Source organism: Ambystoma mexicanum, chromosome 2q (assembly GCF_040938575.1).
Source record: "Ambystoma mexicanum isolate Mex_15411 chromosome 2q, UKY_AmexF1_1, whole genome shotgun sequence".
NCBI classification, from domain to species: Eukaryota; Metazoa; Chordata; class Amphibia; order Caudata; family Ambystomatidae; genus Ambystoma; species Ambystoma mexicanum.
Genome location: NC_090924.1, coordinates 484782462 through 484807388, shown reverse-complemented (window position 1 = coordinate 484807388; position 24927 = coordinate 484782462). Strand labels below are relative to the sequence as shown.

The 24927-nt window shown below is 45.4% G+C and overlaps 1 protein-coding gene across 2 annotated transcripts in view; it reads right to left on the bottom strand.

Annotated features, from left to right (window-relative positions):
- Nucleotides 1-24927, bottom strand: part of TTYH3 (tweety family member 3) — a 646372-nt gene that overhangs the window by 7536 nt on the left and 613909 nt on the right. Inside the window, exons 12-14 of one of the 2 annotated variants that reach the window (XM_069647607.1) lie at nt 15499-15675; nt 14754-14829; nt 9799-9901 (exon numbers count right to left, since the gene is read on the bottom strand). In XM_069647607.1, coding sequence (XP_069503708.1) covers nt 9821-9901; nt 14754-14829; nt 15499-15675 — 334 coding nt within the window. In that variant the 3' untranslated portion in view covers nt 9799-9820. The remainder of the gene's footprint in view (nt 1-9798; nt 9902-14753; nt 14830-15498; nt 15676-24927) is intronic. The other variant, XM_069647608.1, reaches the window with a different exon arrangement.

Genomic DNA, 24927 nt, shown 5'->3' with positions numbered 1-24927 from the left:
TGAGAAGTATCGGAATCGAAAAAGGATCTCGCAGTGATTTACTGAAAAAGCACTGCTGTCAGGAAGCAGCTGGAAAATGCTATTTTAACCAAAGTGGGGGCCCAGTGACTGGAATGTGTCAAGTAGCCCGCTGTGGGGACAGGGCATGGCAAAGGGAAAAACCATCCTTGCCATTGGTATTCATCCTCTTGGAGCACACATGGGCATTTACATTATCCAGGTACAATCATGCAACAACAACGAAAAACACACACTTCATGTTCATGTTAAAATAACGCCGAATAATAAACTAAAGGCAAAAAAGTAACTTGAGCATGTTCACATTTAAAACTTGGAAACCAGACAAGAGAAAAACTAGAGTCTAGACAAGTAAAGGCTGCACTACCCTATAACACTGGAGTGAATATTTTCCGAGGCGGGGGGTGGGGGGGGGGCATGGTGGCCACAGAAGCAGGTGGGCTTCAGAGGCAGACGTCTACACGGACAAGCTCCGCCGGTGTCTCCGGAGAGTAGGTGCTTCCGAGCTGGGGCAAATGGCGCGCTAAGTGAGTGATTGCCAGATGGCCGTTACTTTGCATGGTTTGGCAGATGTGGAAGCCTTCCTCCACAAAGGCCCGAGTAAGGGGGCAGAGGGTTGCGTAAGTCTGGGCCCTGTGCATGAATGAGGCTAGTGTGGTGGAAGTAGGGCTGGTGTTATTTGCACCACGCGCTCCAAACTAAATTGAGAAATCTGATCCTACAGTGAGGAACAGATAATTTGGACTAACATTTGCATGTAGTTAAGGTTCAGGAATTTAAAAGAAGACCCTGTTCAACTCTGCAGCCCTAAAATATATACATTAAGATATTATGTGGTCACCACACCCCTCCGACAGTCCTGCCTATTCTCATGAAAATGTGTATTGTAGCAGAATCCTCTCTATCCATCGGTTACATTGAATGTGGTACTTGACCGTCCTGAGACACAACTAACCTGCTTTTTAAAGACAGGCATTTCATGCACTACCATAATATCCTCCACAGCCCATGCCAAGGAGCTCACCTTCAGTTCAAAGGACCAGTTTTGCTGGATCCGGTCCTGCTGAAAGATAGGTGTGCTTCTATAATGTACACGGTGCTTGCGGCACACCGCGCATTAGAGACGCGTATAAGGGTTTGGAGGTGGATCATGCAACGGATTCGGATCGCCCCGGTTCCCTTGAAACTCTTTGGCGGCAAACCCTGAGAGTCCAAAAGGCACAGTAACGAAAATCCGAATGCCAGGGAGACCGATGGATACAACTCAAAGCCTCCTCAGTGGCATGAAGCATTTTACGCAGGGAGTGGGGTTGAAGTACGATGCTACCCAACACATTTTTGTAGATTTGTGGTTCATTTGCTATGGATAACAAGAGAAACGGCAAACCCGACTGACAGCAAAGGCAAACTAGAAAATATAAAGGCATGTGTTCTCTTCTTGATGTGCTGTCTTTTTGGCATGACAGGGTGTTTTTCTCAGCATAAGTACGCGAGAGACATATGTAGCATCCAAGGATGCAGAACCCTACTACATAACGTGTCGCACTACGTCCATACAGGGCTCTCGAAACACGAGAGCGGCCCTATTGCTAATTTCTTACATCAATACAAGTTCCTAATGGCCCATGAGGCTGCAAGTTCATTTTTGTTAAATTCACAGATGGCTGACGCAATGGCAATGAAAACCTGTCTAGAATGGCAATCTCCATCGATCACATTCTTGAGTTTGGGCATACAGTACAGAATCCCGCAACTCTACAAACTCTGGTTGGAAAGGCAAGCAATACTATGCCTGTCGATGGCCTACAGGCCTTTGCTCACTCCTGATATGGACCAGTGAAGACCACAGTCCCAAGGCAGTGCGGTGGGTTGTGGGGGTTCATAAAAGAACTTTAGCTACTTGTCCAGTTCCTTCATCTTCTCTCCATTGGACCCCGTTCTTCAATAGGCGGCGATAAAGTACCTGACTAGGCAGTGACTACCTGAGGCAAACTACTTGCAGGAAAACAAAGGGGTTCAACAAAACGATCAAACTGGACGTTTGGCCACAATGATTACACAGATGAGTGCAAAGAAGATCAATTTGCAGTTCTACAATTCTCTGTAAGGGTGCGTGCAACACCAATCAATGCCATGACTACAGCCTTGCCCCAAATAGAGGTTCACAGCTTCAGAAATTGGATTTCCTTAAAAGTCAATTAAATAAATATGCTACAAGTAGGTTTTGGTGCCAGCAGGATGTTGGTTCCCCTTTAATTGAAATGTGTGTTTTATTTAAATCTTTGCTTCCTATTACACTGAATAGGGGGGTGTCCAGGCTTCTTCCTCCTCCCACCCAATGTAAAGTGCCTTAACGCCTCCCACCCCCAATCCTACCCGCTCATAGGAGTGGACTGACTGACTGCTTTGTCTTTAGGTCAGAGCATCTGAGCAAACCAAGCCTGTCAAAGAGGTCACTCAGCAGACAGGTAAAATGTCCAGACTGGTTCATTGTCACTTTAAAGACCATCTCGTTCGCTATACCCTTATACATTAATAGTGGACCGCTTCCGAGCAGTTTATAACTGCACTTGGAACAGATGTAAAATAGTTGAAAGGATGCACTTCTCATTCTAAAGAAACCAACTGGGGAACTGCTTAACAGGAGCCTAAGGGTAAACCCCAGGCTATTAGCATTCGTTGGATCTGCTTATTAGGTGGTAACCAAGGGTGTGTACAGCGAGGAACACATACCTTATGGCACCAAAGACTCTCCTCAGCGAAATGTACTGGAGAACTCCACTTTGTACATGAGGGGAATAGCAGTAGGACATGCAACACACTTAAGCGAACAAGTGCATAGATGGAAGATCACCAAATGGGACACTGCTTTTCTTTACCAAGGATACATATATGCAGCATTTTCTTTTAATGGTAATTAAGATGGCAAAAAAAGGAGCACAGTTCAACTTCCTCCGTTCCTTCCACTGGTCCCTCCGAGTCTCCATGTTCCGCAAATGTTACGACTGTAAAGAGGATTCCATAACTGACTGTATCCCCAGAGCTGCCCCATACCCCCTCTTTTAGGGTAGGGAATGCTGCACACTGATTATCTGTCCTCGTCTGGTTGCTAGTCTTTTCTCTAAAACATAGTTTAAGGGATTCTCAGTAGAGAGAATCCAGTGGCCACCTGCAGTCCTGACTACCTCCATCCTTATCTTGGAATAAGCACCTAAATGGATAACCCCAATAGCAAGTTGCGTCACTGAGCCTAATTATTTTGGCACCTCTGGGAAATTAAAGCCATTTGAGCCGCTCACATTTATAGCCTAAACAATATGCTCTGCAATGTGATCTAGCAAAGTCTAGAACAACTAAGTGGTTACGGCCCACCTCAAACAGTTGCCTTGAAAGTGGACATCCAGACCACAGTGGGGAATCCCAAACCTCAACCCACATCTAGGATTGCTCCGATGCACGGAAGACATGACAGGAAATGCATAGCCATTTCACTGGATTGTTGTCATTACATAAATCAACCATTAGAATCGGAGATTGTTTTAAGGGATTAAGAATGAATCGAAAAAGGTCTGCCCATTGCAAACCTTTACAAATATCTGGACACTCCAGAACAGGCTTTTCGGGATGGATTCAAACCGGTTCCACTGTCTTCTCACCTCAAAATGATCAAAACAACAACATCATAAGACCTTTTTCTCACCCGTCTCTTAGGCATAGTGATGGACACTGCCGTTCTATGCAATTCCAAGGTGGGCCAAATTCCCCATTGGGACTTTAGAATTGGGCACTTCCAGCGCTATCCTTAGTAGTTTTCCTGCATCACAACTCAATATGTCCACTAAAGTTTCAAAACAATGCTTGGAAACTGCTCCTGTGGACTGAGCAGAGCTGGAGACTTCAGAGTGTAGGTACTTATGGTCCCATTTGTCTATCTTCAAGATCCAGAGATCAAAACAAGTAGCAATGATCTGGAGATCACATATCCCGCTCCAAACTGGTCCCAGAAAATTAACCAGATATGTGATTTGGTTGCAATTGTGCTGAATAATGGTTTCAAATGGGTCAACATCACCCCTTACCCCCCCCGCCCCCAACTCAATAAGGAAACCCCTGGACATACATTTCCAGAGAGGGTTACCTACTCTCGGGAAAGCAGAGTACACCTAATAAATATCTCTCTTGCGCACCAAGATCTTAGGCCAATCCATTCAAAGGGAGCCATATTTAATATCAAAAGAAACAAACCTCCTGGCATGGAAATTGCTCATAAAATATTTTTTATTTTAAGACATGTGTAGAGCTGCTAATACTCAAAGTTGTGCACAAGAAATCCCTGGGGAGCCCAGACAGCACCCATTGGTAGATCATGTTGCAGTAGTGCCCCTTTCGCAAGGTGTAAACCGGCGCAAACAACTTCCAGCAAACTGCACACTTTCTAAAGGTCTGGCTTCCCAGAAAGTGAGGAAGCATGTGAAACATCTCAAAAAGGGAGCAGTAACGAATACACATGCGGTAAAATCACACTCACCTTCATACTTGGAAAGTGTGCCAATGAGAGAAGATTACCCAGGGCCTGGCGGGATGAAAAGAAGCAAGCCGCCCAAACTGTTTCCCAGACAAACAAGTGCGGTCAGAGGCAGCGTGCCAAGGAGCTTTGTTACATTAGCACTCTGGGTGGAGGTGCTAGCCAATCAGGGTGCACTGAGCCTGGGCTATATTCCCCAGGGTAACCCTGCAACCCAAAAAGCCGCCTTGCTACTGCTACCTCAGCAGTCACTCAACTTACCAATATTCACCTGCCCTAGCTTGTCTAAGCACCCTTTAGCAGCCGCAATCACCATACGCAAGTCCTATAGGCTCTTTCAAACTTTCTAAATGAATGAAAAGGGTACGAATGATAACCGGGCCTTTGGGCCAAACCCGGCCAATAATGGCAATGCTGCCCATGTTAAGAGACCTTTGCTTGGTCCGTTAAGAAGGACAACGGCCATTACCAGCAGGGTCTGCCCAGCGGCTTGGTTAATATCACCTCCGTCGAAGATGCTAAATGGTGATAAAACTATATGCTGTATGATCTGGGGCACATACTGAGGAGCGAGCGAGTATCTGCCCGAACCATTTTACTCTCAATTCCTTTTTTGCCTATTCTTGGCTCAAAGTGTAGTGTAACTTGAGGGCATTATCTAAGAACGTTTGTGTCAACAAAGTTGGGTGGCACCATTTGCCACTCCAGCATTGCACGCTTTCTGTTTCAATCATCTGACACACACAATGTGGTGTATCAATTACTCATGTGTTTAATGCTGAAATTGTATATAAAGTGCTTCAGTGTTTGACATTTAGCTGCCTGGTCACACTGGGGCACTGTCTAAACAGTTGAACTTGCAGTGACAAGTTCAACGTTGTTATGGTAAAATAGGTGGCGAAGCATGAACCATAAACACTTGGGCACGGACAGGTTCCATGGATTTAGTTACCAAGTTGAACAATCAACATCTTAATGATGACTTGTTCATTAAATCAGAGCAAGTTAAGCATCGACACAGGTGGCGGAAATGAAGTCAAAGGCAATTGAATAGACTTGCACAGTTGTGTTTTAAGAACAGAGTGGATATTGGGGAAGCCTGTTAGCGTAGCCCCTCTTGTTTTAGGAGTAATATTGGAAATAATGAAACAACCAGTATTTAAACTTCAACCTACTTGAATGTTCCACCTGGTGTGCTGGATTGTGGCACAGTATCCAACATATTAACTAGAGGGCAAATAATGAAATGAGGTTCGGAAGGGAGATGTAAAAACAACAACATAGGATAGAAAATAGGCTTTTCTTCTGTCTCCCCCAGGCTCTTTCCAATGAATAGTGCTCCTTTTCAGACCAACGCACATCATTACAGTTAATATGGAAGGGATAAAGCCCGGGTGACTGACCACAGAGCAAAAGCTTTTGAAAGAGTTCAGGCGTCAAAATATGCACCTGCCACTAACCACTGGCTAATTGACTTTTGGGGAGTAAGACATTGTGTGCATCTGGACATCTGAGAGGGCAAGTGACTTTTTATGCCGGACTACTAGCCTACAACTTGAACTTTGTACCCCTGAGTGCATGATATGGTTTGGATTCAAGATGGCCGCTGCTGTTGGTGGTGCCGACGGCAAGCGCCATGAAGCAGAAAATCACGCATGCCCATTTAATCCCTAGGGATTCGCTTATCCTCAAGTCTAGGACTGAGTTTGCCAAGAGACAGACTCGTCTTTGAAACCGGACAGAGAATGCAGAAATTACATATAGGTCATCAGCAGATCAATGCAAATAACAGTGGGAACCCCAGGTTCAATAACTGCTCTCCATCTAGTTTGTGCAAAAACAGGTCTACGCTGCAATTCTTTTAATGAATGATCTACCAAGCCTATGGATAGAGTCGAAACGCCTCCAAAGAAGGGAATTTCAGTTTCATCATTTCGTGCATTGAGTGCCATAACTCTCCTCGTGAGAGCAATGAAAAACAACATGAAATAACTGGTATTTTATAAATGGTTATGAATGTGTGGCGGGGAATGGGGTCGGGGGCGGGGGGTGGGGAGAAGAGTTGGGAAGCCTCTGTCCTGCAGGAGTTCCTGTTACACATTAAAAACAAACACGTTAATCTTTTCCAAACATTAAACGAGGCTCGCCATCTGATGGATGCGTCTCCCGGTGATGCGAATGGCACGCATTCAAGATAAAAATAAGGCCGAAATCAAACCAACAGGAAAAATGGCAGGAGAAAGGGCAGGAAATCCGGCCAGTGGCCATTGTTTAATTGCATGGGGGTCAATATGGAACACCTGCGGGAAGGAAGACGAGTAGAGAAGGCTGATTGATGCCCAGGGATGCGGCATGGGCAGTCTCCGCAATCCAGCCATTCAAAGCAATGGAAGGCAATGGCTCGCAGGAGAGGTGCCACCATGCACTCAGTTTGCAAACACTGCCTCCCGTTTCAGGACATGCTGTACAAGAGATCACCACATGCCACCAAACCGTGCCCACAACTTAAGCACACCACAATGCACAGCACTGCAAAAGCAAGGCATGACGGGAAGGCGGTCAGAGCCAGTGGGATGAAAGAATGGCATTCAGGGGAAGAAGGCTAGCGCGAGGCGAGGTCCGGGCAAGCAGCAGGAGAAGTGAAGAATGCAAGGTGGACATTGGTGGCTGGAATGCACACATTACGCTCACTGCACGAGCCACGGATTAGCCATCAAGAGTCGCCTATTTGAAATGGATGCAAAAATGAACCCCCGTGCAACCATTATGCGTGCATAGCACAGTTACTTACAAAGCTGTTTATTGAGCCTAAGACTGCATCCTTATGATAGCGGACTCTAAATGCAATGTGTGGGCTGGGAAAGAAGAGACCACAGTCACCAGAGACTGAGGGCAGATGATTGATGCCGCAGGAACTCCTTCATTTGAATGCCCCCTGAGCTGGTGTGTGCCTATGACTAAGCATCTATGCATAAGGAGGCGCTGGGGAAGGGACCTGAACTCCAGTCTAGCACGGGACACAGATACACAAGCTGCACAACTGCAGTAAACACCCCTTGCACCAGCATTATGAGACGTTCTCATTAAAACCTCTCAGTGGCTTTGTGGGTGGTAGGTGAAGGTGGGGGTATGGGGGGTTCACACATGTACCAAAAGGTTGCCGCCTGAAGACTAGGTAGCTATGCGGTCACAGGCCACCATGAAAGATGCAAAATAAACACTGGAAAATACTGGCACAGACCTAAATCTGCAGGAAATTGTGCTCCAGAGCGGTGGCAAGTGGCCCACTCCACGGATCACACGCATGGTGAAGCCCACAAGCAGAAGCCGGCAATGGTTTTGTGTGATCAAAAATGACAGGATGTGCAGAGAGATGTTAACGTGGGTCAGCTGAACCATGCACACAATGTTTCCCAAAGTCGACAGCGTGTAGGATTTGCTCATGAGGCATGAATTTCTGCCTAAATGCCAGAGGCTTGGAAACCGTTTTTCCTTCATCCAGATTCTCGGTTTACTGATAACTCGCCGCAGGATTATTTGCAAACACCTGCAAGAGGAGATGTGGTTCATACTGACGACCACTCAATTTCTGCAAATCGCCGAAAGGAACAAGCTTCGCAAAGAAACTCGACCTCCCATTATTTGCATGCTCGTGCACGTCAATCATTTGACTAATGCAATTTCCTGTTATCAGGATTGTCAGTCTTATGTGGATGGGATGGGCATCCCAGCACTTCAGCCAACTATCCTCAGCTGGCCTTGTATCCTGGCATACAGAGGCTGGGTCCCACGTCTATGAGGCTTCCCCGCGGGATAAAGAACGTATAAAAAGAGGCCACCAAAGGATGCCACAACATGACCTTTCTATGTCCTCATAGAGCAACGATGAGCGTATCTTCAGGAGAGCTTTCCGCTAGCTCTATCTGGGCAAGAGAGATGGGAAAAGTCCACCCAAAAAGCTTTCTTCGAAGGGACTTGACGAAAATTATTATTATTAAGAATAACGTCACAATATTTGAATAACATTGATCACCGGAGGAGGGTGTCTTTGAAAAACAGTACGCGACAGGGGTTAATGCCCTCAATAGTTTTAGCCGTATCTACCGCCGACGTACGAAGGGCGGGCTGGACGATCCACTAGGACTACTGCCTGTGACGTGCCAATTGCATAAATGTCTCGTCAGTAGATTTCTAATCCAACAGATTGGCTCCCATAGTCTTAGATTTGACGAAACATGTTCGTTGCCCATTGATTCACAAGTTCTACAAAGAGATCGCCAACGTCTTGATAACGTACCAACACCACATGCTTCAAGGTGCACATGTGGCACTAAACATCAATTTGCAGATGTAATGTCTTCAGTACAAAAATTACACAACGCTATCCATTCGGCCACCCTCGCCCCAGTGCAGTGCGTCGATCAGGCATTGCGCAGACAAGCGCTTCAGACGCACGTGCGAATCTGCGATACTTTACACTGCATGACTCAGCAGTTGCATCAACAGACCAGAGTACCCCAAAGCCTCGTATACAGCAGAAGAAAGTTGAAACATTTCTAGAGTTCAACTATTTGATAACGGACACATTTAAGTTTAGCCTCAAACTCAAAAGAGGAGAAAAGGTAAGTTGTGTTACTCATGAATGAGGAGAGGCTCTTGAAATCGGACCCATCCAAGTTCTGTTCAAGATAGACTGGGCGGCCAGAATATTCAGGGCATTCCAATCAAATGGCGGACCAGTTTAAGAGGCTTGGCTTTGCAGTGGCGGTGGTGCGCTATTGACTTAAGTGATAATAAGGGCGGGTAATTAAGTGCATATGTTAAGACTTCTGTGAGAACAAATTCCCTTTCTCGAGAAAGTGACATCCTAACTGGAACTCTTCTGGACTTTGCCAGGAAGCGCACCGGTGGTGCACGTCATGAAATACGGATGGAAAGCTCTCCAGTGAAACATTCACAAAAAGGAGACTGGAGCGCGAAAAGATGAAACTCTACAGGATTCCAGGGTACACTGAAGATTACAAAGGAAGTAACTGCACATGAAAGTCCTTGCAAGTACCTTTTGAGGGGCAAGCTCTCCACACTGCGCTCGGCCAGTGGCAGGCAGGGCTGGTTTGTTCCAAGGTTTGACAGGAAAGGGTAGAGGAACAGGTGGAGGGAGGGCAGAGTGAAGAATAGGACATTGGCCTGGGATAAAGTGCAAGGGTGAGGAAAGGAAGGGTTGAGCGAGGGGAAGGAGGACCTTGTTTCAGTACCTGTTCCATAAGCGGGTGCCGTTTACCAATACGTCCTTGCACTGTCCGAGGGCTTAAACTGCCAGCTCATATGGCTGCTACTGTCCATGGCAGCCAAATACAACTGTGATGTTGCAGGGAAAAGAGAGACAAAAGAAAAAGAGTGGAGCCTCAACGTGCATGAAGAACAGTGCAAGCAAATGACGCGCTGTGCTAAAAAGACGCGCCCATGTGCCGCCGGGAAGGAGGGCTCTACCATCCTACAGGCATAGCGCTGCGAAGGAAAGAACGAGGGGGGAAGGAATGACTGAGGAAAACAACTGACAAACACTCAATGATGTAAAAAGCAGATAAAATGCAATGGGTTTCAATGACCATGCTGTTCGGGTACCATCATGATGGAGGCATGGTGGCCTTGCCGCTGAGCAGTCCCTTGTGCCGCTCAGGCAAGTGCTTCATGTGACTGTTCCGTGAAGGCGGGTACCTTTTGTTTTCTTCCCACAGTGTTTATGAACATAGACAGTTAGTCATGCCGGTGCACGGATCCCACCCATCCACAATCAAGGGGACTGCTTGACACCTGCGATAGACTAGCATGCAATTAATCTAAAGCCAGTGTTAGAGTGAAGGTCTGAGCCCGATGTCTCCTTTTAACTAGAACATGTGAAAGGGAATGAAGGGACCCAATAGCGGCTTTCAAATTACCCAAATCTTTTCAAATTATTTCACATTCCACTGCACATCGGAGAAGGGCCTGGGCCATGCTGCAAAATGCAATTTCCTTTCAGTGATGGATCATCTCCCTGTGGCATATTGGCTGCTCCTCTCTTGAAAATGTGGACTTAACAATATGGGAAATTTGTAAGCCGCATGGATCCATCTATTTTGGGGTCAGCAATCTTTTTGGGGGGAGAACCACAATAGGCACACAGCACTAGCAGAATTGAGGTTACGCATATGCACATATAAATATACACTCAGATCATAGACTCCTTCACACCATCACGCAAATGAGAAAGAGGAAAACGTTGCCAGAATTCAAACACATCTTGAGATTTTGAGATCCACATCTAGAAATGAAAGCTTTAACAAAAAGATCCAACACAGCAAAGAACATCTGTAAACTAAATAAAGAATGTATTACCAAGATCTTCTTAGGGTACTCAAAGATGATCAATATTTGGGGGGAAAATCATGTTAGGGCCCATGGAGGGAATGTTTACCTAATGCACCATCTTTGTTCAGTCCATAGAGTGTTGTTGTCCTTAATGTGATGATTTAAGGAGGAGAAAGCATGAATTGTGATGTAGCTTGTTCTCGTGTATATAAACTACCCATATTGGGGAAACAGCACTGATACTCCTCCTCCTTGCGGAGCTTCAATCTGGAGGAATATGCACACATTTTGTGGACCATAGCACAGAGCCAACGTAACTAGTAAATGGGTTGTGTGTCCATAAAACGACACAATGCAATCAAATCGCTGCCAACGCATGCCACTATCCAGAAGCTAATGCATTGCTGTCTTATTGCACAGGGCCCACCCTCACTAGGCCCTCACCTGTGTCAGTCGGACTCAATGGTGATGGACTCAATGAAAGATATTGGCTCTAAAAAAATAAAAAAAAAATAAAAAAACTAGTCCATTAGGTTCCAATTTCCTTCCCTGTGGCCCAAATCCCGTTTCCTTACTATCCCAGAGAACGTACGCCTATTGGACAGAACAAGCATTTAAGTCACATTAGGCAGAAAATCACAAAAGACTGAAATATCCTGTTGGGAAAAGAAGGACATTCCACGCCTTGCACTGTTTGGATTCTGACTTCGCTGTTTTACGGTGTTTGTAGCGTGAGTTTCGAGCGGAAGGACTGCAACATACGGACTCCATCTTCTGGATCAGATTGTTTTGGACTTGTCCACAAATTGACTTCCCTAAGGGACTATGGCTTGGTCACTCCTTCCTTGAGCCCCTTTTAAGGGATCCACAATCCTTTGTTACTGTACAGTGCCTGTGTGGAGATCGGTTAGGATGGAAGGCATGCACAGAGTGCTGTGGCGAGGAGGGGGCGGCGATGTGGGATTTACCATCACTAGTTACGGATGTGTACGGGACCAGTCTCAAGTACTGCTAGAAACAGTTCTGGCGTGCCCGAATATGTTCAAAGCAGTCCATTCCCATGCGTCTCAGATCGGGATGCACCTCTCGCTGGGCAATTTCCCACAGAGTGGCTTCAACAGAGGCTTAAGAAACATCTAAGCTTAGCTCCTCTTGCAGAAGTTGTAACAAACATCCATAACTAAACATACTCACATAATGGGGAATCCCCAACTTTCCACGCAACGGGAATGGTGTGAGGTGGGGGGGGGATAGTGAGCTAATGGTCAAGTGCCCAAACCATCACTGAAGGGCGTGCACATGTATACATGTTCAAAGTACAGGCGTGATGCAGTAATGTAATCGTATTTTTATATCACGTTTCTAGTCAATTCCAGCCTCTAAGTGAGGGACCAGGTATCGAACCAGTGCTACTCGCTGTGGTCTTGTTTCCAAGATTTGCATGTTGTGCCGAGCCATTGTCCCGGGGTGGGATATGCCTGGGTTAACAGGTTTGTAAGTCATTGTCAGATTCATATTTTAATGAAATCATTTTTGTATGTTTTGGTACACCAGGTGCTAACCCAATAATCTCTGATGGATAACACTAAGCTTCATTACAAGGTTGTAGATTACTTGTGAAACTCACCTGGCTACAGGTATACTGCTAATACAGTATGAAGATGTGCCGGCTTTATTTCTCTCTTTGTAAATCCATTTGCAGCATTATTTTGAGGATGTAAATAATTTGTGTACACTAGCAGATCACATTGCTACTTTACTAGTTCTAAAAATGCAAAGGGTCCGTTTTAGCCTTCTGCACATTACATCAGAAACTCTACCCCATCCCCTCACTTCATGAAAAGCATGTTGTTAAAGATCTGATGGGGTGGGTGACAATGTGTGCCTCCCCCCTTTTCGATGTGATCTTGTCAATAGAAATCAGTGTTCCACAATTAGATTTCATTTTTTTCAACAAACAAATGTTTTTGGTTAATTTGAGGAGCAAGGATTTAATGGTCGGGGTCATTTGAATTTCTGATTTTCAAATATCCTGATAAGAGCTTCAATATTTTAGATTTCATCTTGGATATTGCCACACTGAAAATATGGACCATGTGATATTTCCTGCTTCCTTTGTCATTGCAACTTTTAAGATTCCACCACAGTCAAGGCGGTCTAGGATCCCGCCCTGCCTACACTGCTTTTACTTTAGGCAAACCCATTTCCTCCAGGTGCAGTTATCCTTAGTATTGAATCACCCAGGAAAGATTTTTCATGCTTAGCAGTTGTTTACAATCCACGAATCCTTAAAAAAAAAAATCTTTGTGTAAAGCAATATGATTGAGCAGAAAATGCAGATTTCGCCTGAGCGATATACCTTCCAATAGTTGGGAACAGACGTTCACAAAATGTAAAATCGGAAAAAAGAAATTTGCGGAAAACATTCTGAATGGAGTACATCGGTTTTTGAGCAATTGTTATTCAAGAAGGGACGACAGATAACACCTCTTTCCTAGCTGGGAAATACAAGTGACTGCATTCCTTAGTAAATTGCACACAGAATCGGGTGACCAAGGCCGGCCACATTAATCCGCTCTATAGAGGCCAGGAAGGGTGGCCAATCTTTCTATTGAATAACTGTCATTGACTTTTTTATTGACATTATTTTGGGAATGCAGGGGGGTGGTGTTTGGGTGAGGCAATATGGGATGGGTAGGGGTGAAGAGTGGGAGAGTGGTCAACCCTACGTGTTTTGGGGCAAACCTAGATACTCTTTATCGGCATTCTTTTTCAACTTTTTACAAATAGCCATGTACGCATTTCTATAGGGCAAATGTTAGATACAGAGAATTCTGTAGCACAAGTGGCGGCACTCGCCCACACCCTCTCCAACCGTTATTAATCGCAGTCCAAATGTTGCAAGTTATCTGAAGTAGGGGGACAAATTACCAGCTACACATTCTAGCACGGAACAAGACAGTAAAGGATGCAGGGCGACAGAGGACAATTACACAGGAGTCGTTACAAGGAGACAATTCTCAAGCAAATGATGCTCGAGTATACCATCGGTCCATGCACAAGTTTTATTGAGATCAATCAGAACCCCTTTTTCAGTGGACGGCTTAATACGCTATTCGGGAATGGCTGCACCAATGTGTGTCATCTACAGTGCTTGTAAAACAGTTGAAAGAGAAGGTTTGGAGTATCATCAAGGAGAGTCACCAATTTTTGCCACAGAACAATATGCCCTCTTTTTTAATGGCCTGTCTCCAACCCTACGTCTGCCTCTCTGTCCCACTGCTCCTTCTATGTCACTATCGGCCTGCGCCGGAACTTGCAGTCATTCAATGCCTCGCCATCCACAATTCTCACACATTGACGCTCAAAGCTGCATGTCCTTCTAGCACATGGGCCATCAGCCCGGCCACATACTTTGCCCAATTATGATCACTCAAGGTTACAATTCCACGTTCAATTACGTCTTAGAGAAAGCATGTGGCTGACTAGGAGATACCTCCACTGGGAGCCTTAAAGCAGTGGTCTGCGAACTTCGCTACTCAGAGGTTGTGGACTACTATTCCCAAGACCTCATTATTGACTATGCTGGCTATGGGTGATGGGAGTTGTAGTCCAAAGCATCTGGAGAGACAAAGTTTGCAGAAATGCTCGTAGAATGGCAGTGGCCTGGTGGGGAGTCAACCGAGTGTGTGTGGTGTGTGCTTCATTCTTCCTAATAGCAACACGTGTCTATGCTTCATTTAATGCGCGACTAAGCTGCTGCGCTGTACATATAACACGTGACTCAGCTGCCACGCTGTACTTTCTTTCACAGATGTACATTTCAAGTTATAGGAAAAAGTTACAAAGAAAGACTTACAGAGGGAGGCGGAGACTCCCGGCCAATCAATGGGGTGTTTTCACACCTGGGATTCTGGAAGTTTGCATTCTGACTCCTGTGAAAGGTATAAGACGCAGACACATACACCAATTAAATGCATGCTGTATCTCAGAGGCAAGGGCACCCTTGCTACGCAGCCGACTACTACCTCCCACAGCACCAATGTCATTGAGTGTTATACTAGTGGATGCCCTGTCCGTGAACACTGAGTCCAAGAGAGAGGAATGAGGTCACTGGGATGCACACGTATTCTACTGTTAGATAGTCTATTACATTATATCTGGCACCCAACCCATGCAACAACTCCATCCATTTTAATTCAAGAAGCCAAATTTGATGATCAGTTGAACAATACAATAAGAAGGACATTTTGCGTACAGTTTCCTCAATGACATGAGATGGGCACTTTAACTGCGCCTTTGGCCAACCCCCTGTGACCAAGCGCTGCACCTATGTTCCAACTACTAACAGCTATGTGGGACATACAGACACATTCCAAATCTAAGAATGTACCGGCTAGCAACTACTGTTGCATCGAAGTAAATAAAAAAGGAGGCAGCCCGTGCACACTTCCCTGCATGTGATCCCGCCATTTTAGGTCGAGTGTAAAAGTCTAATCTCATAAGTGGAGTACAATGGGGAAGGCTGGCTACGACATTGGGTACTGCCGGTGCGCATGCTACGCTGGCTCTGCCCTGCGCCGCCGCCGCCGCCCTTTACTCACATGTATTCAGTGACAGGGGCATTGCTGACAGTGTGTGCAGCCGCCGGGATGCTGGTCTCACTGCCGTAGCTGCTCCCACAGCTGTACAGGCTGGGCATGTGCACCCTGTATAGGTTGTCGTGCGTCTGCCTGTTGCCTTGTGTTGTAGACTCCTCCTCACCATCCTCATCTGCGCTCCTGCGGGGCAAGGAAAGAATACTCTGGTTATCCAGAACAGATGCAAAGCAAATGTATCAGATTCCAGGTATGGATGCAAACTGTGGCAGGAAGACAAATGAAGAGGACCCCCACCTTTTCATCGGGTCTGCTGCCACCAAGGGCAACAATACACCCACAAAAACAACAGGGTACAAATTCTCCTCGCTAAATGTTCTCAACTTCCATTGCTGTTTAAACAGGAAAAATGCAGGGTTCCACAATTGTGTTTGCTTTGCCTCCCAACTATTGGTTTGCAAAATGTGTGCATGTTTCGCGAACCAATATATGACTAGCATGCAACCAGAGAGCCGACCCGTCACACATCACATCATTTCAGAGGAATCCTCCCAAGTTCACCTTTCCGACACTTTAAATATGCGGGCTTTTATCAATCGGCATGTGCTTGAAAAATAAAATGTGTATACATTTAAAACAGCGGTGCTATGACAATGGTTTCGCGTCCTGAAACTCCTGTGTATGGGCGCGATACAAATAAAATATATCATGAGCAAGGGAGATTGGGTGTTTTGGAATGCTTTAGTGTTAGCTGACATAGTTGTGGGAGGGGGAACAGGGGGCGGGGAGGGCATATCAAGGTGCAAATTCCCGATACTACTAGTTGGTCCTCGGGCAAATGAGGTGATAAACCCATGAAAGAAGACTGGTGACATAATGGGACGCACCAAATACTGAGCCGATCTAGACAAAGGCTGGTATTTTTCAAATTTAAAAGGAGTCCATTACTTTTGACCTTGGGGATAGGTCTGATTGACCTATGATAGGCTGGGGGAGGGGTACAGGTTAATGCAAAATTTGAATCTACACTTGACAATGGGAAACCATTACAGTAGGTCTGCATTTAGTTTTCGGGAAGCTTGTTGCCTTTCGGAATTCAAGGGTAAAAAGACCTGTGTATAGGGCTTGAATTTGGTTATGCTTGTTGGTTAGAAGTAGGCCAAGTTGTGTATCGTAGGCATAGAAATAATAGTCCTTTGTGGTGGGCAATGACCTTCAGGAGTTGACACAGGGGAGCATGAGAAGGCATCTTTGAGCAATAGCCCGCATAATATAGCAGATGGATAGGAAGCGGCGTGGATTGAGCTGCTGAGATTAGCTCTGCACAATGGAGGTCAATCACGAGAGAGTGGGGCTTGATTAGGTCTGCCTCTGCATGCTGGCAGAGCCCTAGGGGTTGTAACCTGTGGCTGACCATGCGCAATGGAGGGGAATCACGAAAGGGTGGGACTTGATTAGGTCTGCCTCTGCATGCTGGCAGAGCCCTGGGGCTTGCAACCTGTGGCTCGCCAGTTGTTTTGGACTACGATACCCATAAGCCTGCACCATTGACCATGCTTGCTAGATTTCATGGATAGCCAAGGTTTGCAGGCCCCTGGCATGGAAGGGTCGCATTCATATTAAAGTCAGCACCTAAAAAGTGTTGTACCAGAAGGCATATCTCGTCTTTACTGGATACTTGCAGAGGGTTGCCCCATATCTCTGCATGCTCCATGATTAGAGCAGAAGCCAAACTGTAGTTGGTGAAGGTGGTAGGGGCTGTTGAAGTGAGGTTGGTATTGGGAAACATATTGGAGTTTGTTGGAGAATTGCGCCTCGGCTGAATTTGACTACTATTGGTTCTGGCAATTCTCATGTTGCTTGTGTTCTTGGTTTCTTTTTGTGAGCACTGAGTCCAGAGGGTGAATGGAGCGTTCTAAGAAATGAAGTAAATAAATAGTCAATTGCCTGTAGTAGCTGGGTGTTGGCAGGTTGAGGCTTGCTGTTTTTTGATGGGGCATACAATAGTTTGTTTGAGAGTAGAACAAAAAGATTCCTCCTTGAATTATTAAAAAATTAAAGGTTTCTGGGGTGGTTCCTGGATGTCTGCATGCCTTTTAAGGACTTCAGCAGTGGTTCTGTCTTAGGATAGGTTGCAGTCGCAGGCTCCTTCAGACAATGTGGATTCGGGATTAGAAAGCTGTCTCTAGTAGTTGCGTTGCTTTAAAAAAAAGTCAGTTTGTCAGTGTTTTTGGAGTAGGCTTTTCCGTTTTGTTTACTTTTTCTATTTTTGTTATTTCATTAATGAGAGTTGACTGTTCATCACAGAAATATAGGGATCCTTCCATTGTAACTTCTAACCAAGTTCAGTTTAGAGACGGGGGCATGATTTTGAATAGCTTTGCATTTCTTTGCATAGTTGAAGTTTGACAATAGGCAATTATTTTTAGTTGCGAATATCACTTTGTGGTATTAGATGGAGAGGATTTTGTACCGTTTGTTGTAGTAGATCGCCGCAAGAGACAATTCAGTCGATCAACGCTTGGCTGGATGTTGCCCATGCGATTGTTCGTTTTATGGCGTGGTGTTTTACAAAGGCAGAAGAAAACGGCACGTGCAATGCTCGGAAGGCGATTCCTTAGAGGACACCTGCTTCTACAAAAGATAACCCCATGAGAGGGACCCGATTGAACAAAGCAGAGGATAGCGTTTGGAGGGGATTCCTTACAGGACACCTATGTCACTATCATTCGCATGAGAGGGACCCGACATACGTAGACGGTAGTTTGTGAAGTTGGTTCCTTACAGGACGCTTGAATTATCATATCTGGTAAAGCATCAAGAATCTAATAGCCTTGAAAAAGACATTGTGTCGAAACACGTGTTGGGTGGTCTTTTGCATAAGATGATGAAATGGACTAAACAAGCCCACTTAAGACCATGGGACTATTAACTCAAACACTACTAAAACCAATTAATCTTTTGTCAAACACACTGTAGAGCTACATTTACCAAGCGCGAAGTGCGAGAGGTTTTCTTCTTTCTCTATTTTTGTTTCAAGTGGTACCAGGGTTACCATTAATCACTCCCCTCGCTGCTGGTAGACTATACACCTCAGAACCCAGCGCAATTGGACAGAGTTTATCCTTACCCAATTGTTTCGGGTTTTACAGCGGCAGGTCGCTCATACCCAAACATTACAGGATGTGCTGTTGAGAGAGTGTATACTAAGAAAAGGCGCTGTTTGGCAATGCTGTGACTTTGCTGATAACAGTGTTGCAGATGAGTTTGTATACATAGGCTTTTTCAGGGAAATAGTGAAATGTGTGGTTTGCTAATGCATTTCATATCACCAAGAGCTGTAAATGGAGTTTGGGAAGAGGATGGCTTGGGAAGATTATGTAATCTATGGTGTTTGTATGCAGGTACTGATGTAAGGGCAGTTTAGGGGTGCTCCTAAACATGGGCACAGAGTCTTTGAGTAGCTGGTGCAGTTCTAGGGGTGAGGGTTGTAGTTAGTGTAGAATATACTATGTGTACTTTCCACCTTGTTTGATAACGGGGGACCCCTCTCATGAAGGGAAGAGACAATATAATATAAGACAAAAAGGAGACAGGCCCCCACTCCCTTTCCCACGCTGTTGAATACCTTGAGCTATGTTCGGTGCGATGGCAAAATAAATCCACTGCACGTTAACCAGAAATCTGATAAAAAACTGTTTAATAATGTATTGATTTTTCTAAGAACAATTCATATCACAATCAACAAAAGTGGGTGCCGTTCCTGCGTCAGTTTTCACGAGCGCCCCAAAACGTACTTAAAAAAAACCTTGGGTTAGTATCAAAAGTGACAATATTTCCTGGTCTTATACCACAACACAACCGTTCTGGTGAATTCACAAACTAGAAAACCAAGACACACGTTACACCTTCCGTGTACTACAACAACATTATTCAGGTCACAATGTCTGGGTGATTTAACTCGCTTTGGATATTATTTGGTTTTAGATCTTTGTACGGAGAGGTGGTACGCTGGGGGAATGACCAAATCAGACAGATAGGACAACCGACTCATATCTTTTTAGTCAGACTAACTCCACAGTGTGATAAGTTCCTTTAAAATAAGTGTTGACGTGTCCATGACAACTGGCACAGCAACGGCACACACAATTGTGGGTTAGGGTTAATAGCTCAAGGTTCACAACAGCATGGAAAAGGGAGGGGTATCCTCTCTCCTAAGTGTAGTTAGCCCTCATTATGTAATCTCCAAATATTAAGGTCCGAGTGTTTCACTGTGCTTTATTATTTTTTTTTGGGTGGCGTTTCAATGTTTTATTTTAGATACAAACAGCATGTCAGTTATTCAATAACAAAACTCACAAATGCATGAGCACAATGTCGGAGAAAATACCCATCACAGATGGGCAGGTGTTAAGATGCAAGAACCATCCAAAAGGGTTGGAATTTTGGATTTTTATTTGGTTATGGTCTGTGGCAGCTTCCATGAAGACACTACCAGTAACCGATGATCTGTTTTGGTTCTATTGGGTGTCACCAGTGAGGTGTAGTTAGGGGCCATATGGACATAGGGCTCAAGGACCATATCAGTGTACACCTGCTCCACTTCTGGTGATTTACTTTAACAACCAAAAGGTGAGGCAAAGGTATCTTTTGTCAAGAAGTGGGTTTTTGGTAAGAGACCCGTTCACCCGGGTGCTAGAATGCTGATAATGAGGGTTGTGATGTGACATGAATTGCCAGGTAATAACTGAGGAGTCTTGCCACTTGTTTCACAGATATGACAATTATTTATTACACACTTAATGCCGACACGTGTTTCGGCCCGACATGGGTCTTTTTCAAGGCTCTCAGGCCATTAGGGCCTCAGCACAAAGAGGAGTAGTCACGTCGATCTTTCCTCGAAAGATCGTTGTGACCGCTCATCTTGCAAATATTCTTCAGTTTATTTGTGGAATTACAGAGAGAGTACTCAGTCTCGGTCCCTGCCCCTAGAAGAGAGTCTAATCCGACTGCTAAATCGCATGCCTTCTGCATGTCTGTGGTTCATCCTTCTGTATGGGCACATACAAGCTAAAATCAGATAGAATGGAAACCTGTCTGCAGGAATTCCCAGGGGTTACGAGCAACTCCAAGCTTTTCTTTAGACTTTGTCCTTTTAGGATCTCTGGGTCGGTAACATCAGGCTGAGATTTGTTTTATGGTTAATAGTAGGGGTTTGATTATCTGGTGTCACTGCTGACGGCAAGTTGTGTATGGAGTGACAGGTGCCATCTAGTCACTGATTGATATTAAGAGTAGTGCGTGTTGAGAGTGACTGTAGGAGAGTCTGGTCATGGAATGAGTCACAAGTCAGAGGCTTGGTGGTTGAAGTATCACAATGAACTGTGGTTAAATAGTGTTGTGTGTGGCTACTGGGAGTGCTGCTGTACTGAGAGGCTGTGTAGGATTGAGTGGATCACTGAATGCCTAATGGTGATTGGTGCTGGGATTCATAAGAGTGGCTTTTTCGATTGCTACACTTTGTAGCCCAGGACTAGATTAATTTCCCTCTGTAAACCGGGGGTGAAAAGCCAGAATAATTAAAAGAATGTTGAAAAAAAAAATTGGTTAAGAGGGGAGGTCACAAATCATCATTTGGTAGTGTGATGGATCAGGAGTATTCGTCCCTGCTCCCCAAGGGTGGGCCAACCCTTGCGAGGCTAGAGAGGCGACCCTGCTCCGCAAGACCTTCCATAGGGGTCATGGACATCGTAGACCAAAACATCTGTAGAGCCAAAGGTTACAGGCAGATCCATGCAGTACAGTATTCGGACAAAAGCGGTTTCTGTTCCGTTAGTAGTCAGCTCCCCTGGTATGGGCAAACACAGACGCAAGTCCTAGGCTGCCACTACCGACAGGAGTTTGGCAGAGGCCAAAGGGAAAGTGCAAGTACAAGCTTTCGAGAGTGAACGGCTGAAGAGAGAGGCCTCTCTGAATTGAATGGCTTATGTGTCAGATAGTTCTGATTGTCTATTTTACTTAATGCTGCTGCAGCAATTGTGAACTGTGAGGCAGTCATAACAAACGCTTACAAACTTTATGCAACTGGATGGACCCCATAAAACGGGTGTGTTAAAATAGGTCTCCGGCGCACATCCGGAACCACAAACTAAAGCGTCTGATATCAGAGCAGGACGCGGTCAGCAACATGGATAGAAAAAAAGTAGGATGAAGTGCGATGCCATTGGTGATCCTGCAAAAACAAGACTATAAATTCGGGGTTTCCAACCACCATCTTTACCAACCTCCACAACACCCCCAAGTAAAAATAATCTTTAATCTTGGTGGGCCCCACCAAATGCTAGAACTCCTTATATTTTCTATTAAAAGCAATCACCCTCCTCCCGCATCATGCCCCCAGTACACGCTCCACCCCAATAAGGGGGTCAGCCCGACAGTTTGACGATCACTGAGCCAGCTGTGCTACTAGTCCTCCTCGGATTATTTTGCGAGCATCAAGCCGCAGGCATTGCAGACTTCCTTATGGAGTTCCCGGGAGACCCCACTTGACGTAGGGAGGCTTGGTCACAGGAAAGGAGAGGAGGATATCACTGGAAGATTTTATTGTAAATCTTGAAAATGATAGGCCAAATCCGTAGACTTGAGTGCACAGCACCTATACTATGCAAAGCCTGGACATCCATTTGCCATAGGATTGTCCTGTATCTTGCGGAGAAGAGACCATTCACCTCAGGCTTCAAAACTGAACTCCACGTTACCACATGTGGAATTTATCTAGGACCTGTGCTAATTCTTCCTGCAAGGCTTGTTCCATGTGCCAATGGCAGAAGTAAGAGACTGGTGAGGGTGACAGGCCAAAAGCATGAGAAACTGGCATTGAAGGGATAAGAGATTGTGCCCACATAACACTGTAGATTCTCTGTTGCTGACCCTCCTTTATGGAATGATCTACCGCTCGGGAAAATTGGGAATTACATTTCTTTTTGTAAGGCCCTTGGAACTCTGCATTTCTGTTAAGGATGGTGTACTGGATTGCCAACAGCTGAGTTTCATACCTTGAAGCAAATAGGTCGGCCTGGCAGCGCTTTATAAATATCTTCATATTGTGCCAACATAAAGCACCTTGAGGCCAAGAGCAATTCGAGAAGCTCTACAACAATTAAGGGCCATGCAGAGAGGGAAGGCCATGGCAGTAATAGTCACAACTTTACAACTGTTCAACAACAATGGGCGCAGTCATTCTAGAATGTTGTCCGGGTGTCTGGATTCAGATAGAAGGCATGAGCTATGCCCACCTCCTCGTGATGAGTGCAGAGGACTACGACAGGACAGCAGAAACTCTTCAGACACTGCTCGTCTTCTTTCAATTACCAGAAAGAAGGATATGATGGCGAGTTATCCTGACAGAAAGAGAAACTGTAACTCTGGAATCTCTTCCCACATATGAAAGGGCATCGGAACATGAGCAGTGCAGCCCTTACCAGCGAGTGGGGGAAGGAGGTATAAGTCTGGTAATCTATAACAGTGTTGGTCAGGCTCCCCTGCACTGCCGTCTCTACCAGTAGAATGAATAGGTCTATAAAGTGGGATATTACCTGACCCACATCACAGCAGAGACCGCCAATGATTGCACAAGTGGGATGGAAAAACGAGCCAAAAATGGACTTATTTAGATGATGATCCAGCTTATCGATACAATGTTGCCAACCTCATGTGCATAGTAAGTTATGCCTGTGTTGCAAGACCTGTGGTGGCGTGAGCCCAACAGTCTGTATTGCATTAGAAAAGGCTGGAACAGCTCTTAATCATGTGTGTGCTCCTACATGGGGTGCTTGGCTTGGACGGGCATATACAGGAAGAGGGCACCGCACAGTGATGCGTAGTCATGGTAGCCAATGTCAAATTGTAGTCCTACTTTTATGTTGGTGGCCAGTTCAGATTCCGTTTTGCATTTTAAAAAACTGGTTACCCTTCACGTGTAGCAGTGAGAGGGGCTAACCTGCAGTGCAGCGCACACTGACTTCAATGTCCAGCTTTGATGATTTAGCAGCAGCATCTACAAAGGTTTCTCCAACGAAGGGTCCAGAAAACAAAGGTTTGAACATGGCCTGCATGTTTGGTGGAGCCGTGAAAGAAACAACTACGGACGAGTTACTCCTCCTGACTGCAGAACTCCTGCTCCTGGTGCATTTAGAAACGCAGGTCTGGCATCTAAGAACCTGCAAATTCTACCTCAGTAGTGCAGTGCCGTTAACATTACAAGTGGAAAGAACATAATAACAACACCTGCCATGTTGTTAAGGGTGAGGAATCAGAGCCGATTCTCCCCAGAAACCTGGTCTAGGACCCTCCTCATGTGACCAGGGAAAGGCAGATGTTTCCTGATCCCGACCCTGTGAGTGGTGTACTGCGGGAGGATCACATGGGGAGGGGGAACAGGAAGACTGGGATAACCCCCTATTTAACTTTGCCCATAATCCCACCCTTTTGATGGCTTTTTGCCAGACTGTAGAATTTGCAAAACCTAACTTTTGTGAAAGAAACTACAAGTCCCAGAATCCTAGAGGTACTTAGCCAAGGAAGAGGTATGAAGAGGCATGTAGATGTAGTAGTCAGGAAATTAAGCCATTTAGCCATTGCAGTGGTCAGGCAATTAAGGCTAATTGCCCATACCTGAAGACAATCATTTAACCTATGAGGCATAAAAGACCCCAGCAGGAAAGGAGGAGTAGAAGGAGCTGGAACCAGGGCTAGAAGGCTGGCTGTCGCAGCAGTAGCGGAGAAGGAGCACAAGGCTAGCAAATCACAAGAAAGTGGAAGAATAGAAGGGACACAGCAGAATTCACCTTCAGGCTCTGAGAGAGTCCTATTCTCTCAAACTCTTACACGCAGAGACTGTGCAGAGAAAGACGTGCTGAAGGCTGAGTTTTTCCATGTGAGCAGTATTGCAGTGATTGCAGAACTGTTACTGTGCAGGAGACCAAGGACAGAAGCAGAAGGCAAGCAGAGGGTCTCGGGAGAAAAGGAAACTCCGACATTAAGTGCCCCGACTGAAGACCCCCCATGGTGGAGAAGGGTGTGGGTCCCCAGCTAACCAGAAGTAGTAGCAGAGGCAGAGGAAGTCTGGAAAGCAGTGCAACCCGCAAAACCAGTGTCACTGAAGCTAGTGAGTGAAAAACAGCATTCAGATACACTGCACGAGTCTTCTGGCTCATGTATGGCTGTAAGAGAGTAAAAGCTGTTTGGTATTAATGAAGTCTTGTTAAACAATGTACTTTAAACACTTGCGCTTATCGTGAAAGCTTTAACGTTCGCATGAGAAGAAAAAGGTCTTTAAATCCATTGTTGAACACTTTAAAACTTGTTGCTGACGAGCGGAGTGGTGGCGTGTCCTTAATTGAGGATAAAGAACGCTTTATAGACCATTACCAGATT